Below are 17891 nucleotides of genomic sequence, written 5' to 3'. Positions count from 1 at the left end.
AAGACAATGACTGGGAAAATGAAACCCAGGACTTCGGGCATGCTCAAGAGAATACCGGGGTAATCAAAAGCGTCGTGCATCCCACAACTCAGTGGAATAGAACCGAGGACAAACACCTTGCGAGTATTCAGTAGACATGGACTGGAAAAATGAAAGCCAGGGCCTCACGCATGCTCAGAAGATATTAACTGGGACTCAGTAAACCAGGCCCTTGCCTGGGGTTGGGTGACACCGAGTGTAGAAAGGCTGTGCAAGCACCAAAGAAACAGCCTGGTTGCTATGTGTGTACTCTGGGGACACCAGGACCGGGGCATGCTCTGTACGTTACTGATGACGGGGTACCTCAGGTGCTGGGGCTGAGCTCAGGGACCCGAGAGAGCATTGTGCCAGTGAGCTGCTCCCCAGCCCTTATCCCGGACTTGGGGACACAGAAACCAGCTGCTATCTATCCTGTGGGCCAGAGGATGACTAGGAGGCAGGGAGGGGCAGCATCAGTAGCATCCTGAGAAAGCCAGGTGTAAGGCTGTGTGCAGACACTATCTCTGGACTTAAGAGGCAGGGGAAAGGCTCTGCGTGTGAAGAACCGTATCAATTCTCAAATGAGCCCTCAAGTTGTTCTCTGAGACATGCCACATTCATACATATTCATCACACACACACACACACACACACACACACATATTTGAGTAAACCAGACTTGGACCTGCATTTGCCCAGGTTCGTGGTATGAAGCATACTGCTGCATAGCCATCCCCAAAGAGTGAAGTAAAGATGGAACAGATGACATGGTAGGATGTCCAAGGGCAGCCCTGGACAGCTGGCCAGCCCTGGACAGTTTGGGTGTCAAGATACCAGTAATGTATTGTGACTTGAGGGCGACACTGCTGCACATAACTAAATAAACAGAAATGCCAAATCACTTTATTACTGTAGAACGTCAACTAGAAAACAGAGTGACAGGTCTAGAAATCCACCATCGTGGGTGATGAGCGGGACAGGAACTGTTGCCAGCCACCTTCACTCCTCAGCTGTGTAGTAACCAAACCACACAACTGCACATTTCAACTGCAGCCCCACCTACGAAAGAGTCACGACAGTGAAAAGGAGAATGAGCAGCGCCCACGCCCGTCCTTCCAATTTCCCTTCCTCCTCACGGCTGAGTCAGGAGAGCAGGTAAGGGAAGGCCAGCTCAGCAGATGGTGCCAGACCAGGCAGGCTCTGGCCTCAGGCTCCCGTTGCTTGGGCCTTCACACCACTCCTGTCATGTGCAGTGAGAACCCACAGTTACCTTGGCTGGCGCAGACACAGGGCGCAGAAGAGAAGGCCGTGAGCGCTTCTTGTTGTGTTCCAGACTCTTCTCCTCATTCTTCTGGACACTGTTCATCTCGCATGACCCATTGCCTGTAAACTAAAGACACAAACACAGGAGGTGGTCAGATGGTGTACTGGCTGGTTGTATGTCAACTTGACACAAGCTAAGAGTCATTGGAGGAAGGAGCCTCAGTTGAGGAAATGCCTCTGTGAGATACAGCTGTAAGGCATTTTCTTAATTAGTGATTGGTTGAGGAAGAGCCCAGCCCATCGCAGGTGGAGCCATCCCTGGACTAGTGGTCTTGGGTTCTGTAAACAAGCCATCTGAGCATGACATGGGGCACAACCCAGTAATCAGCACCCTTACACAGCCTCTGCCTCCAAGTTCCTGCCCTGTTTTGAGTTCCTGTCCTGATTTCCTTGAATAATAAGCAGCAATATTTAAGTGTAAGCAATATGTAAGCCCTTTCTCCCTAACTTGCCTTTTGACATGGTGTTCCATCATAGCAACAGAAACCTTACAGATAGACAGAGAAAAGCAGATGGCCACCTGTACACATGCACTGCATTCTGGTTTGGCCTAAAGCCCTAGAAAGCATTGTATGCCATAGGCCAGCGTCTCTGTAGTGAGAACAGACTGAAGATGGTTTATTTTCTGGGGGAGAACACGAGTGCACACATTACTGGTAAATCTACACAGCTTTGAGGAGGCCCCCCCTGTGGCCTCCAGGGTAGAGTCAGAGGCTCAGGAGTGAAATAACTAAGTGTGTCGTGGTAAACTGGGTGTCTACAGAGAACAGAGAGCATTCTAGGTAGGGGTAGGTAGCAGTACACAACCCTGGCAGCAAGTAGTAGCTGATGTCATCCACGTCATTGGTGGGGGCCTTGGAGGCAGGTTTTGAAATTTTTTGTCATGAATGACAGAACACATCTTGGGAGTGCCCTTGCTCTGTGGTATACTCCAAGGAGGGGTGGTTGAGTGAGGTCAGCTGACAGACAGGGCAGGTATGCTACCCCTGAAAGCGCAGAGTCGAAGATTCTCTTAACACCATAAATGGGTATCAGAATCCAGTGCACCCCACCCACATCACCATGGGACCATGTGAAGGATGTGCTCTTGGCTCTGATCGTGGGCAAAAGTGAAGTCACAGTGTACCAAGACAGAACCAATGGCAGTAAAATGGTACACTGAACAGCTGTGCTGCTGTTGTGGCAGGTATGTGCCACACACAGAAGAAAAAGAAAACAAACATAAAAACCAAGAAAAACCCAAAGGGCACAATCAGCAGGCAGCCACGTGTTACTGCTTCACTCTGGAAAGCGATGGAGCATGCACACACAGCGGTGCTCTGAGGAGACCTGCTTCTCTTGGAGGAGAAACTACTCTATGAGGGAAGACATTTCTACAACACTAAAGGCCTACCCTTAAGCCAAGGTAAGACAGATCCCCTAAATCCAACAGCCAGGTATGGTGGCACATGGTTGTCATCTTGGCCCTCAGAAGGCTGAGGCAAGAGAAGCACCAGTTTGAACTAGTCTAAGCTACACAGAAAGACCCTGTCTCAAAAAAAAAAATCTCAATTAGTCAAAAATTTGAAACTGGCCGGGCACTGGTAGTGCACACCTTTAATCCCAGCACTTGGACGGCAAATGCAGGCCTATTTCTGAGTTCGAGGCCAGCCTGGTCTACAGAGTGAGTTTCAGGACAGCACAGAGAAACCCTGTCTCCCCCCCCCACCCATCCACCAAATAAATAAATAAATAAATAAATAAATAAATAAATAAATAAAAAATAAAATAAAATAAAATAAAATAGAAACTGTCCCAGGACCCTAAGTAAAGTGGTATCCAGAGGATTCTTCACTGGGTTCCTTTTTGTCAATTCAAACACCGAATTCTGAGGCGGCAGGTGGGGACAGGTAGCACAGCAGACTGGTCTTGGCCCTGCTCACAGTCCTCACTCTACTGTTCAATGTTCTTCACCTAGATCGACTCCAAATCAGGGTTGGGTTGAACAACTACTCACCAGAGCCTATCTCCAACTTGGCTATAGCAATTCATTCTATAAATCAGGTTTTATTTATTTGCAGGCAGCCCATTCATTCTGTCAAGTTTTAATGACAGCCAAACCTATTCATCCACTCTGTAAAACAAAGTTTTATTGACATACAGCCACACCCAGTCATTCTGCAAAGCTCTCCTGGCCTTTTATCAACCTGTGGTCAGATCAGATTACCTATTTTTAAGCTACTTGAGCAGGGTTGAGTCGTTATACTGAGGCCATGGGGCCAATGTGTAGGAAAACACTCAGACCCAACTGGTGCTTAACAGGTAGACTTAGAAAGGATGCCAGTGTATCCCTGGCTTACACTGTGAATCCCAGCTTATGAGATGGATAGTCCCTCTGCCTAGATGCACACAACAGCACCGCTCACACTGCGTTGACTGCCATTTACACACTCTGCTGTTAGGGGTAGGGACACTGTAAACCCCCAGTAGTGGCAGTGACTGAAGACAAGTGCAGTGAAGGAAGCCGCCTCTCTTCTGCAAGTTCCATGAATAGCGTGACTGCTGGTTCAGAAGCTGATTTGTGTGTGTCTGTGTTTTTGAGACAGAGTTTCTCTGGCTGTCCTGGAAATTGCTCTGTAAACCAGGCTGGTCTCGAACAGGAGTTGTTATTATGTGATTGTTAATATTGTTACGTCTCAACAAAACCCAGCAAAAATGGCTGACAAACTTATGTAATCATCAGTCTCTCAGTCTACCCGTGACTGAGTTCCACTCCTTCCTGCACTTCTCACCCTGAGAATGCCCTCGTGGCCTCTGGGTTCCCAAGTTCTCTACTCCCCACTCCATGGCCTTGCTCAACAACCATACCATTGTCTTTTCATTCCATCTGATAAAGACATGGTCACTCCCAGGTACGGCTGAGGAGGTGTTACTGTACACACAGTCCGAGACACCTGAAGGGTCCAGGCTAAACTCCCATGAGGGAGGAAGACATGACCAAAAAAGATCCAAGAGTGGAGCCGGTCAGGAGCCACAAGACCAAGAAACTAGGTGGCCAAAATGGCTGCCTTATGTTGGGATCAGAAGCTGAGGAAGTGGAAGCCCAGCCCCTGAGGAAAAGGGGAAGGGGCAGAGTGACGACAAGTGCCAGGAGGAGCTGGTACTCTGTAACAGGCAGTCCTCACCAGCTAAGGCTGATGGCCAGCATCAATTACTACTTTGAGACAGTGCCTTATTATGTAGCCCCGAGTAGCCTGGAATGCACAGATATCCACCTGCCTTTGCCTCCAGAGTACAGGGACTAAGAAGGTTTGCACTATCACCCTGGTCCAGCAGACAAGCTGCTTGGTTTTTTCTGGTTTTCCTGTGGGCTAGGATAGAAGCAGGACTTCAGAGATGTGTGTACAGCCTGCAAGGCCGCAGAGCACCAGGTCCACCACGACAGAAAACAAGGGAGCCCCTGCACCCAGAACTCCCTTGGACTTCAAAGTCCACTGTCATCCCCCATCCCCGACCCCCATCAGTTGTGGCTCAGGGAAGTGCAGTGGAGGATGACATAGGCTATCAATTCCAAGGGGTGTTGGGACAGAGCCATGCTGCTCAGATGCAGCACCCAGATGTGACAACCCAAATACCAACCCCAGCTTAAGTAGCAGCTTACAAGAAACTCATCCTAACAGATCTGTGGCCAGGCCATCAGGAACCTAAAGGTGACACCCCTCTCCTACATACTATTATAGTCCCCAAAGATAGAATATTCTCTTGATAGGAATAGGGTACCACAGTATCCAGATGAAGTGTATGTACCATCATGTACTGATGACTCTGTGTCCAGTTAGGTGTGATATTCTGTGAGGTCCTAGAAGGTAAGAGGTGAGAGCCTGGTTGGAGGGAAGGTGAGAGGTCCCCAAGCCCATTGTCTGTCTGCTGGGAAAGTGAGCAGCCTCTGCCACCGGCCCCCAGTGGCCCTGAGGGTCTTTCCAGAGCAGCCTCAGAGTCCAGGGAGCCAAGGACAGCAGCAGAGATCTAGGAAACGATGAGCCATATGAACCCTTCTTCTGTTAGGTCTGTCACAGTGACATTGAAGAAAACAAAGAAACCACTAAGACAACAGTCATGATTTCAAAGAGAACCTCACTAGAACTTCTAAACTTCAGAAAGAAACAGGCAGACAGGGACTCAAGACAGAGCGGAAGTGTGGAAGGACCCTAGTGTCCCTCCAGGCACACTCAAGGGCCCCTGTAGGTCTGTGCAGCTCTGGGGACACGGATCCCATGGGGACATTCAGGGAGATGACAGGGAACATGCCTGTGCAGTTTGTCCCAGGAGCTAGCACTACAGTCATTACCTGGAAGTCAACCAGCAGCTCAGGGTCTCACTTGAATAGACAGATGGCCATAGTTCTGAGGAGGAAGCAAGGCCTAAGGGCAATGCCCAGCCTGGCTCTACCTGAGGCTGAAGGGCAGAGCAGGCCACATGGCTCCTGGGACTCTGGCACCATCTGGGCCCTGGAGGGCACCTAGATACCAGGCAGGAGGGACAGTTAAGCCATAGCCCTAGGCTAGATGACACAAGTTTCTCTGACGTAGTTAGGTATTTCCAGGTTTTATCCCACCCATGGCTGATACTATGGACAAGACATGGTGACAAAGACCAAGGCAACTGGCCACTGGCCTGGGTAAGATTGAGGGAGCCTAACAAAACAATAAGAACATGCCAAGGCAAAACACCTGACAAAACCAAAACCAATACAAGGTCAACAGCGTGGCTCAGGAGGTACAGGGCCAGGATCCGAGTATGACCCCAAGACATGTGGGTAAAAGGGCAAAACTTACTCTCCCAAGTTGTCCTCTGACTTCCATCCACCTGCGGCTGTCGTGCACACACAAATATGTAACAGTAACTGAAAAAATGATCGGAAGTAGTAGCCCCTGACAGTGATTCCAGTGATTCATGGAGCCCAAAAGCAGGAGATCACATGTTGAAGGAAGCCTGAGCTACAGTGAGAGCCAATCTCAAAGAGAAAACAAGTTATCAGGGGTCTGGAAAGCTGGCACAGTCTGACAAGGAAGCAGGAGGTGGAAGACGATGGCTTCCTGCTCGTCAACTCACTGCAAAAGCTGCAGTGCCAATGGCAGGCCTGAGAACACACAGACCAAGAGGTGGCAACAGTCACCACAAGCAACGCACACACATTAATATTGTCAAGACAGAGCCCAGCATGGCAGGCTCAACACCTGTGCAAGACACAAGGATCATTTCCACAGACAAACACAGCTCAAGAGCTAAAACTGTAAGAAAAGAAGAAAAAGCTCAGGACCTAACTGTTCAGCAACAGCTTCTAAAGTTTAACACGTAAGAGTGATATGAGAAAAAAATTAATCACAATCTAAAGATTTTGTTCATCAAAACCAGAGCAAAGCAGGAAAAAGGTAACAGGAGATGGAGGTGAGGTCACACATTTTAAGGAGCTCACGGGAGCATAGCAAGGACTCCGCTGTAGCTGCAGACAGGCGGTTCAATGGCTAGGAGGACTGGCTGCTCTTGCAGAGGGCCTGGATTCGGGTCCCAGGACCCACATGACAACTTACAACTACCCGTTAACTCCAGCTCCAGTGGTCTGACGCCCTCTTCTGGTCTCCATAGGCATCTGCATGTATACGGTGCACAAAACTCATACAGACAAAACATGTACACACAAATAGTAATAAACAACATATCTTAAAATCCAGCCAGCACAGAAACATGACACTCAACAGAATCAATCAGCACTGGGGAAATGCAGTCAAAGCTGACGAATATCCCTCTCTGACAGCTGTAAAACAACCGAACACAGAATGGAAAGTCAAATACTGGCAGGACTCAGGAAATGGAGCCTCTGACACAGAAAACACAAGTTCTTCAGAAAGTTAAATGAAACTCCCATGTAATCTGGGAAGGCCACAGAGGCTGACCCAGAGCTGATCGGCCATCCAAACGACTTGTACAAGTCTGTTCGTTCCCAATGGCTTCAAAGCAAACCACCCCATGTCCACAACACAAATGGACAAAATGGAAAAACCTACACTTGGGAATGTTTACTACTCAGTCACTGACAAACACAGACTCCCATGACAATGTCCAGAGTAGGCAAATCCAGACAGGAAGCAGGTCGGAGGCTAGGGGATGGACAGGGTGAGTGCTGATGGAGACAAGGTTTCTTTTTGGAGACAAATAACCTGTAAGGACTAAAAGTGACAGTCGCACTAATTGTTTAGTAGATTGCATGGCACTGAACCATACCTTTTTTCTAAGACACGGTTCACGTAGTCCTGAGTACTCTGGAACTGACTATGTCAACCAGGCTGGCCTCAAACTCTGAAATTAGCTGGCTTTGCCTCCAGTGTTGGGATTAAAGGTTGCGCCACTACCACTAGCCGGCCCAGAATTATATACTATAAAGTAGTGAATTTTATGGTGTACTTTAAGGATCATGAATTTCATCTCTACTTTTCAAAAAGACTAATATGCATAAAAAAGAAGACACAGAAAAGGCACCTCTGGCAGGCCTCAGGCTGTTGGAACAAAGTGAGAAGCCAAGTACAGTCTGGTCCTAGGCACCTGTGTAAGCCTGGACCACTATCCTCACACTGGCTTCCCTGTCTCTGTGCAAAGGCATCCATATTCCCACAACACCATAGTCACAATATATAAGACAGGCTCAGCAGGCTCTAGCTCTGCACACATCTTACAGGCAGGATCCTGGACACTTGGCACTCACCAGGGACCGCTTTGCCTCAGGCAGGAACTGTCCGAACTCTGACAGCAGGTCCTCCTGACCACGGAAGAGATTGGCCACCTCTGTGAAAACCTCCTCCTCGGACATGCCACGGAATGGACGACCCTTAGTGTGCAGCTGCTCCTTCTGCAAGTGGGAAAAAGAAAAAAGGGTGAGCAGGGTCCCAGGATAGGCATGAGCAGTGGTACAGACATCAGCCTTATGCCTACACTCTGAGTTTGTTCTGCTCTCAGTGGTCTAAGCCCTGCCATACTGGTTGGGGAGGGTACAATGGGTCTCAGAGCAATGGGAAGAGCAGGGCACTAAGTAGGAGAAAAATCCGGGGCCCTTCCAAAAAGGGAGCCATGCTTGCTGGATGAGAGGAGCAGAGAATGGCTCCCAGTACATCACTAGACAGAAGTTAGGGAGAGCCAAGATGTGGGAGGCAGGCAAACCTGGAGCTGGAGGCAACAGGAAGGGCCAGAGACTGGGGTCAGGGATGCAGAATCCAGGTGGACTTTAAAATTTAAAAAGAAAAGGACTTTGGTAGAAATATGCTTCATTACATTCACTGTCATGGTCAAGAGAGCAGGGGAGCCACATGGCCACAACTTGACAGCAGCCAACGTAGCTCACTAATTGCACTTCAAGGAAGGGAGCTGTGTTGTTTGATTTTTGGTTTTCTGCATACTGTCAGGGAATGAACTGAGGCCTCACACCTCTTCACTAACCCTGTGAATGGCACCTTCAGCTCCCAGGAAAAATCCTCGGTGTTTGTAGAGCCTACTAAGGGAAGAAGAAAAAGAACCCTAACCCCAATATTCCCCAACAGGAGCCAGAACTAAAAGCAGCCCCTCAGGGGAGAAGCCATGCCTGTTACAACAGAACACCCCGAGCAGACTTGGTTGGTTTTAAGGAGAGCCTGGGCTCACTGTGGAGTCCAAGACGCCCTTGGACTTACAGCATCCTCCTGGCTAAGCATTCTGAATTCTGGATAAAGGTATGTGCCACCACAGCTGGCTTCAAACGACTGTTTTTAAAAGCAAAACTTAGGACTGTTTCATGGTAGCACACGCCTTCAATCCCAGCACTCAAGAGGCGCAGGCAGGCAGATCTCTGAGTTCAAGGCCAGCCTGGTCTATAGAGAGAGTTGCAGGACAGCCAGAGCTACACAGAGAAACCTTGTTTTTGGGGGGAGGCGGGACAAGACAGGCAAAGCTGAGACTCTAGCACAGAGGTACAAAAACCTTGAGCTGATCCTGCAGTGGGAACTGGTAGAGTGCACATGCCTTGGCTGTGGCCTGAGCTCTGGGCATGTCCACGTAGCACAGCAGCCTCAGGAGGGCTGCCACACAAGACTAAGCTAAGACTTAGCTAAGGCTAAGGAGCTTATGGTGTTTGCTTGTTATGTGTCTCAGACACAGTCTAGTAGAAAACTGCACCCAACTGGCTAGTTTGCCCCCAAGAACACACTACACTAGTATCCCACATCTGTGCCCACCCTGGAGGTCCTGCTGTGCTGGGAGCCACAATGTCACTGCCTGAGGTTTCCACATCCACCTAACACGAGCTGCATCCTCCGGCACACAGTAACGGAGCTGCGCTGTCAATTGTGCACCATTATTAGGGTTCTGTAAGTTCACGGGGAGCCCAGGTTAGTTACCTCTATGATGGTGAACTTGTATGCCAAAAAGAACAACAGTCTTCTTGTCTCTACAACGTTATGTGTTGTGTGGTACTGGAGACATGACCTATCTTTTTAAGTGGTAGCTGTTGAGTGGTTCAGAAAGTTTCCTGTATGAGAATCAGAGCTCCGTATTTTGGCCCCTGGAGCCCTCAGGGGGCTTGCCCAGCATTCTTTCTCCCTGCTACTGCAGCAATGGCTGGCCTACACACCTCTCAACACACACCCCTTTTCTACCTCAACCTATTCCCGACTCCCCCAGAGTCATACTGAACACTGGGGTGTGACCTGGCTAGGGAAAGCTACCAAGAGAGTCTGGCTGGGTTGTGGTGTGCAGTAAGTGCGTGGCTAGCTTGTGAGGCCCTGGACTCCACTCTCAGCTCTTAAATGCCAAACAATGGCCAGGTGGGACAAGGCCCCAGATGCCGTGGTGGGCTAGGCCTCACCTGGTAGGTGTGTAGGATCTCCAGGAAGGACCTGTAGATCTCAGGGTGGTCCAGAAAGCGGGTCTTGATCTTGTTCACATAGCTGATAGCATTGTTGAACTCAACAGAGTCGGACTCCAGGGGCACCTGGCCTCTGTCCTCCTTGTAGGACATCTGCTTGAAGTCCTCCCCACAGTCACCATGGCTATGGGAGTTGTCCTGTGGAACATAGGCAGTGAGTGGCATGGGGTGGCCAGGAGATAAACACTACACTGTTACTGCCTGCTGTAAAGTGTTGTTCCAATAACCCCTATGCACCCCTTGGAGTCAAGTACTTCTTCCCTCTGGAGTCTCCCTAGATCTCCAAGCACTGCAGCTAGAATTGCAGTTTCAACAAAGCCCACCCCTGTATTCCTGAGACTAGATCTCTCTATGAGGCTTCAACTTTGACCAACCTCCTGCCTCAGCCTCCCCAGGTCAGAGGTTTACTTTACCAAGTCCTTTCCACTCTGAGATATTAACATGCAGGGGGAAAGTTACAGATCCTGGAAGCTGAATCTTACTGCAGCTATGTGCAGGGCTGTGAGTAACATGCCCATCTTAGTAAGACTGTTGTAAGGTAAAAACAAGGTCTGCTAACTTCAAGGGGGCATCACAGTATGTGTGTGCATCTAGCCACAGCTAGCTCAGGGGAGTCTCACAACAGGGCCTCTGGGTGCTAAGCCCCAGGACAGCTCAAGTGAGAGGCATCAGTCATCAGAGCATGCTGTGCACATTTCTCTCCAGCTGTAGACACAAACATGGCTCTTTCTTTCCGCTCTTTCTTTCACTCTGTGAACTCTTGCTGGGGGGGAGGGGGGGGGTCGCAGTTGATGTACAGGAAGGACTGTAGTCCAGGTCAGAGTACTCAACCCAAGCAGCAGCTCTGCGGGAGCCCTGCTGGAGGGAACCCAGCGGGGAATGGAGCCCTGTGGGAGGGAATGGAGCCCTGAGGGAGGGAATGGAGCCCTGTGGGAGAGAATGGAGCCCTAAGGGAATGGAGCCCTAAGGGAACGAGGCCCTGTGGGAGGGAATGGGGCCGTGGGAAGGAACAGCAGCTGGACTTCCCAACTGGAACCATCCCACACTTCTCCCTGGATCACTGTCACTACCCACTCAGCTCATGGTTCTAGTCAGATGACATGCATGCTCACTGTGATCTTCCAGAACCATCTTTAAGTGACTCTGAACGACTGTCCTGTTCTCCCTAGCAGCTCCCTGGTTTGGGCAACAAGCTCACACACGGTATCTGAGGGGTTATGTGGACAATGGGTAATTTTCCCCACGAGGTTGGAGGCAGAAGGTGTGTACTGAGGTGCCAGCAGCAAGGGCTCAGGCTCCTAAGGAAGGCTTGCACTGTGCCCTCAAAACTTCTTAAAAGAACACCAGCAGCTAGGTTGTGGTGGCACACACCTCTAATCCCAGCACTAGGGAAAGAGAGTTCAAGGCAGCCTGGTTTACAGAGTGAGTCCTAGAACAGCCCAGGTTACACAACAAAAAAGACTTGTCTCAAAAAACCATAGGTTAAAAAAAAATTTTTTTAAATGTCAGTCATATTTAATTAGGGAACATACAAATGGCCTCATCTGGTCCATGTTTGCTCAGTCAAGGTCCTATCTCCAAATAGTAGTCCCTTAGTATCCAAGGGGGGCAGGTTTCCGGACCCTCCTCAGAGTGCTAACGTGGAGGGCAGCACACGGACTCGCTCCCACAGCACACACCGTCTCCAAGAGTTCCACACCAACACACTGTCAATAACTCACCTTGTGAACCAGGGAGAAGCAATTTCACACAACACAAGCATAGACTGGGGTGGCTCAGACACAGAGCACCAGACCAGTCCCCTAAACCGCCCTGTGTGCTCAGCACACATGGTCATTCCCTTAAATGTCTTACCTGTGCCAAATCTGCAAGTGCAGAACTCAAGGGTCAAAGACCAACTAGTGGTCTTCTCAGGGACTGGAGTCAAGCCTCAACACATAACTAGGAGGCAGGACTGAGCTACAATAGTGAACACACACACTGCTAGAAGCCAAAGCTGAGGACACAGACACTGATTACAAATGTGGGCTACAACTGAGGAACCTGACTGCTCACTCAAGGTCACGGGGTCTGAGTCTGCCCTTGGTAAGCCTAAGGACTCCCCAGCACTGTATGATCTCTCTGGTTCCCTGAATAAGCCGGATGGCACACAGAGCCAGCCCTCTAGTCAGGAACTCTGCAGAAGGCACTAGATGGTGATAAGGACAGTTACTATGGCAACAGCCATAGTAACCAATAATCCAACAAAGAATTTTCCTACAGTCCAACAATCACAATCCTAGAAGCAGATCCAAAAACTGAAGAGGACTCATACACCAACATTCAATGAAGCACCAGTCACAAAAGCCAACAAAAGGTGGCAACTTCTTAAAATCCCCAGACAAATGAATGAAATGTAGTCTATCCAGTGGAACTTTATTCACACAAGACACACTGACAGATACTATGATGTGAGTGACTGATAAAATGGCCAGAAGAGATAATATACAGACAACAAACAGGGTCTGTTCTGGAGTGATAGAATGTTCTGGAGTTAGTGGTGATGCTTGTACAACCATAATACCATCTTCTATTGTGATCTTAGGAAAATATAAAAACCACCACTACACAGCCTACAGCTATAAGATAGGCCCTGCTGGAACGTTCCATCCTCTTTCTTGCCTGCACTTAGGGTGACTTGTTTACATAGCTAACACTCACACTCAGCCTCACATATGCCCAGAACCATGCAGCTCTCCTGGCTATTCGGGAACCTAAATGAGCAAACAGCCAGCCCCAGCCCCAGCCCCAGCCCCAGCCCCAGCCCCAGCCCCGGGGCTCCTGGCTCTGCCTCTACCAGAAGGGCCAGCCTGAACCATTGGCTCATCTTACAACCTCACTAATCCCCTCCTGGATCCTGTCCTCCCCAACCTCTCTGGCGCCTCTGGCTGGGCTGATTCCTGGCCATTCATGCCCTGTAAGCCTGCCTCTCAGCTTCCCTCTAGCCCTACTCTACTCTACAGACAACCCTCCTAATGGCACATCCCTCCAAGGCCCTTCCCTACATGGGTCCAGTTTCCACAAAGTCCCTCCTATCAATGCTGGGAGTCCTACATCCAAACCCCAAATACAACAGAGGGCCACCAGTGTCCAAGGATGTAGTGGTTTGGAATTTATCAGGCCCAAGGCACTACCTGTCCTTGTCAAAAACTGACCAAGCCTCCCCAAAGAGGGTGGTAAAGGGCCAGCCTCCTGTGAGTATGCGAGACCAGGACCTACTGACTGTCCCCAGGAGCCCACTTGCCCACTGACAGCTGTTTCCTACTCCTTCCCAACACAGCTCAGTGAGCCAGGTAAAGGTCCTGCTTCCCCCGAAGAGCTTGGTCAGGAGGGCAGCACCAAAACAAGGAATATATACTTCTCCCACCTGTGAGTGGCAGCGGGGAATCTGAGGCAACAGCTCCCAGGATGCTTGCTGAGGGAGAAGCAACAGCAGGGGAAATGTGCCTCAAGCCTCCCGCTTATGTCAGGGCATGGTTATCTGTCTCCTCCCTTCACAGGAGGTGCCTGTTCAAGGATCCAAGACTGTCTTGGTCATTCTTTCTGTAAGTCACAGGGGCCCCTTGGTCAATTAAGCACCTATGAAGGGAACAGGCCACCCCCATGACTCAGACTCTACTTCCTGCCAGCTCTCCCTCCCTGCACCTTAGCTTTCTAGTGAGTGGTGTCCTGAATTCTGACATCACGCATGCCGTAGGAACTGTTTTTTGCTCTTGACACAGCTCGCACCACCTTGTATCAAAGCCAGAGTCTAGAAGTCACTTCTGTTAAGGCACTGGTGGTCACAGTTCCTGGGTCCCGGTACAGGTGGGAAATGAAAGACCCTGACAACTCAGTAGCATGTGCTTCCAGGAGTTCCCTCTGAAAACTGGGCAGGGCTCGGAGTTAGGAGTCACGCTGATGAGCAGAGCCGCAGAACTTACACAGGAGCCACTTGGAGGGCCTGTGGGGCCACACCACCTTTCCCGAGTCCCTCTCAACCTCACTGAAAGCCTGTGGTGGCAGCTCTCATGTGATCCTAGCACTTGGAAGACTGAGGCATGAGGATGAGGGTCAGACCTGTCTGGCTACTGTGAAGTGGCAGTGTGGAGAACCACAGACAGCAGGCTGCAGAGCCCAAGCCTGAGCTGAGAAAAGAGCCTTTGGCAATCCTATGACACAGTGAGAGAAACAGTTATTCCCATGCGCACAGCTCAACACCTCCGTTTTACTGGTGGCCTGACATCAAGGGAAGCCGTAAGATGCCAGTGTATACTTGGCCTGCTAGACTTCTTGGGAAAGCCTGGAGGCTAGATCTCAGCAACAAGTGAGTCAATGAGCCTGGAATCTCCTCCCTACATGCCCACCCCTAAGTGCTAGGGACTGAACCCAGGACTTTGCCCATGCTAAGTGTACTATCCCACACTGAAGCACACCCCAGCCACTACACTTGATGGGATGCAAAGGCTGTCTCTCTGTGTTTCTGTCCGGCCATGCACTAGAGAACCTAGAAAAAGAAAAGGCTATATAAAGGCTCCCAGAAACATCACAAATGCCTAGTGCACTGTGCTCCCTGTGGGTCCACATCACTCAAGCAAAGCCTACCTGGCTGCTTAGAGGCGACTGGATGTTCAACTTGCCGTTCTTGGGAATGTCGATACGGTATCCAAGCGGAAGGAAAGCATTAAACCCCACGATGAGGTCAGGGTGTTCATGGAAGAGCTGGGACACACGCCTGATCACGCCAGGGGTATCGATGCTGAGGGAAAAAAAAAAAAAAAAAAAAAAAGGGAAGTGGGCAAGAGTCCTGGGAGTAAACTGCCCTGGATGGCCTCAAGATCACCTCAGCCCAGGCTTAGTTGATGGCAAAGACTCTGAAAATGGGCCCCACCATGCTGTTTTGGTTTTTTCCCTTAGAGACAGGGTTTCTCTTGTGTAGCCCTGGCTAGCCTCCATATGCCTGCCTTTGCCTGAGATTCAAGGTATGCACCACCATGCCCCACTAAACAAATGGGCCCCGCCATGAGAAACCACCTGTGGCTAAGTCTAGCAAAAACTCTATCTATATTTATATATTTAAATGATAGGTTGTGTGTGTGTGTGTGTGTGTGTGTGTGTGTGTGTGTGTGTGTTATATAAAAACTGTATCTCCAGGCCATCTGAGTTCCTGGGTCCAATTCTGAAAACGTCCCAAGAGTTGGGTGCTGGGCTGAGACTCAACAGGAGGATATAGTTTTCCAAGCAGTGTGAGAAATTCCCTCTTATTTTGTGAATTAGGGAAGGGTGGGGATACACTTTAATTTTCTTTTACTAAAGGAGGGGGTCTGGTAAAGTTGGAATGACATGGGGGCCTTCTTCTGGCCTCAGTACCCTAAATATCCACAAGAAACTGGCCCAGGCCTTCCACACTTCCTGAGAGCAGACAGGCAGGTCAGTATCAAGACCTGTGGAAAGCCTACTGACTGACAGCCTAGGTTCTAGCTCCACCCACCTGTCACTAGGGTGAGTTCCTTACCTAAACCAAGCCTCCCCTCCCAGAAGGTTCTAGAAAACAGGCATAACTCAGAAGCAACCCAAAACACCTAACTGCTCTGTGCCTACAAAACAGTTCCTGTGCTTCAGGTCCTTTATAGCCACACTGGGTCAGATTAGTAAGTGCTATGAAAAGCATCTTAGTAACAAGAGTGCAGAAGAGATTGTGCTTGCCCCTCGTAATATTTTCTTGCAGTATTAACAAAAATTGCTTCCCAAAACAATCAAAATCTGTACCCCCTTTACTTTCTACATTTGGACGTGTACCACAGATCCCAAGGGCAGGTCGAAAACTTGAAGCTTCTCTTCTCTCTGGGGCTGGAACTCAGGTGGTCAGGCTTGGTGGCAGGCACTGTTACGCACTGGGACATCTTACCCCCAAATCAACATTTTAAATAAAGACTACACCCAACACTCCTTGTCCAGGCCTTGATTCACTAACTCCTTCACCCTTTCGGTTCCTCAGAACTACCTCATCTTGTGATTGTTTTAGAAGAGGCTCCCAGGGCCAGCCAACCCTGTGTATGATCACCAGTTGGGGGCGGGGGGGGGCACGGTGTAGTTGGTTTGGGAGTTGGAGGGCTCGGCCCCCAGCTCCTGGGTGTACAAGGCTCTGCAGATTACCTCTGGCTTTTGAACTCCTTCATGATCTCCAGGAAGCCATTGTAGGTGGCAGGGTCGCTGCCAAAGCGGATCTTCACCTGGTCGAGGTAGGTGAGAGCGTCCTCCACCTGTGGGGAACAAGAAGGCCATGGGTGGGCCAGGGTCACGCGACGCGGAGACTGATGGCTGGAAGGCCAGGGATAGAGAAGGGGTGACACGGGGCAGCAGAGGGCCGCGAGGATAAATTGCGGTGTTCCGGGGAGGACCGAGGGCCGACTGGGAGGACCGAAAGCCAGCGGGTAGTCCCGAGGGGCCTCGAGGAGTTCCGGGTTGGACCGAGGACCGGCGGGGAAGACCGAAGGGTCTCGGGGAGGTAGCGAAATCCCTTGGAAGACCGAGGGAGCTGCAAGGATACCTAAGGGCCAACTAGAAGGACCGAGGGTTTTCAGGGCGCACCGTAGGGTCCCCGGGATGACAGGGACTGCAAGAATGACTGAGAGATGTGAGAAGGATCGCCGCATCTCTAAGAAGTCCGTGCAGCGGAGAGAATGAATTGTTAGGGGGAAACCGAGGGGCTGCCGCGAAGACTGAAGGATTCCGCGGAAGGGGTGTGGGGTCCCCGGGCCCCAGCTGCGCAGAGGGGAGGCCGAGGCGGGGCCGCACGGCGGGACGCCATCCCCGAGGGGGTCCGGGTTCCCAGGAGGAGGCTGGGGACATCACTCACGTGCACCGGCAGCTTCTCGTGCCCCCCGGAGCCCGAACGACCCCAGCGGGAGCCACCGAATCCCCGACCCGCGGAGCCTCCACCGCCTGCGTTCGCCATGTTGGAAGTCAGAGCCGCGTCTGCCCCGCCTCCGCCTGAGCCCAGGTCGCGCTTGCGCGGGCCCCGCCTCCTAGAGGTGGAGACTCATGGCGTCAAATAGGGGCGTGTCCGCACGAGGGGCTGACAGGGCGGGTAGGGCGTTTGGTCTATGCGCCCTGGGGGTCTGTGGCCACCTGGAAAGACCAAAGTGTTTTTTACTTTGTTTTGTTGGAGGAAGAGAAAGTAAAGCAAAGTTGAAGACTATTTCAAAACACATAAATTCTATAAAATTCACATTTCAGTGTGCAGGCTCGCCCATGATCGCCGTACGGGGGAGGCTGAGAGAGGAATACTGAGAATTCTAACCTAGACTGGGCTACATCATTAAGACCATGTCTTTAAAAAAAAAAATTGACAGATGTTGACCTTGTCTCAAAAAGAGATAGAGGGAAAACAAGTCTACATGCCTGTATTGACCCAAGACCTCAGTAGTGAGTAATATTTGTAAGGATCTGGTTCTTTCAGAAGTTTCTGAACTTCTGTTCTGAGGAGTTAATATAGCAATGGACTGTGGGAGAGCATTCAAGAGCTACATAGACTGAGTTCTTGCATTGAGTGTGTGTGTGTGTATGTATTTGTAGGTAAACTCACTCTTGAATGTGTGTATAG

General features: G+C 50.3%; 1 protein-coding gene across 2 annotated transcripts in view; it reads right to left on the bottom strand.

The window, feature by feature from the left end:
- Sin3b (SIN3 transcription regulator family member B) overlaps positions 1 to 17303 on the bottom strand; it is a 33865-nt gene extending 16562 nt beyond the window's left edge. The window contains exons 1-7 of one of the 2 annotated variants that reach the window (XM_034520312.2): positions 17145 to 17303; positions 16442 to 16548; positions 14891 to 15044; positions 10208 to 10405; positions 8081 to 8224; positions 1289 to 1408; positions 906 to 1077 (exon numbers count right to left, since the gene is read on the bottom strand). In XM_034520312.2, the coding sequence (XP_034376203.1) occupies positions 1018 to 1077; positions 1289 to 1408; positions 8081 to 8224; positions 10208 to 10405; positions 14891 to 15044; positions 16442 to 16548; positions 17145 to 17243 (882 nt within the window). In that variant the 5' untranslated portion in view covers positions 17244 to 17303 and the 3' untranslated portion in view covers positions 906 to 1017. Of the gene's footprint in view, positions 1 to 905; positions 1078 to 1288; positions 1409 to 8080; positions 8225 to 10207; positions 10406 to 14890; positions 15045 to 16441; positions 16549 to 17144 lie in introns of those variants that run through there. The other variant, XM_034520311.2, reaches the window with a different exon arrangement.
- Positions 17304 to 17891: the final 588 nt, after the last annotated feature.

The sequence above is a fragment of the Arvicanthis niloticus genome, chromosome 16 (genome assembly GCF_011762505.2).
Source record: "Arvicanthis niloticus isolate mArvNil1 chromosome 16, mArvNil1.pat.X, whole genome shotgun sequence".
Classification (NCBI taxonomy): Eukaryota; Metazoa; Chordata; class Mammalia; order Rodentia; family Muridae; genus Arvicanthis; species Arvicanthis niloticus.
This window is presented reverse-complemented; position numbering and strand designations above follow the sequence as displayed.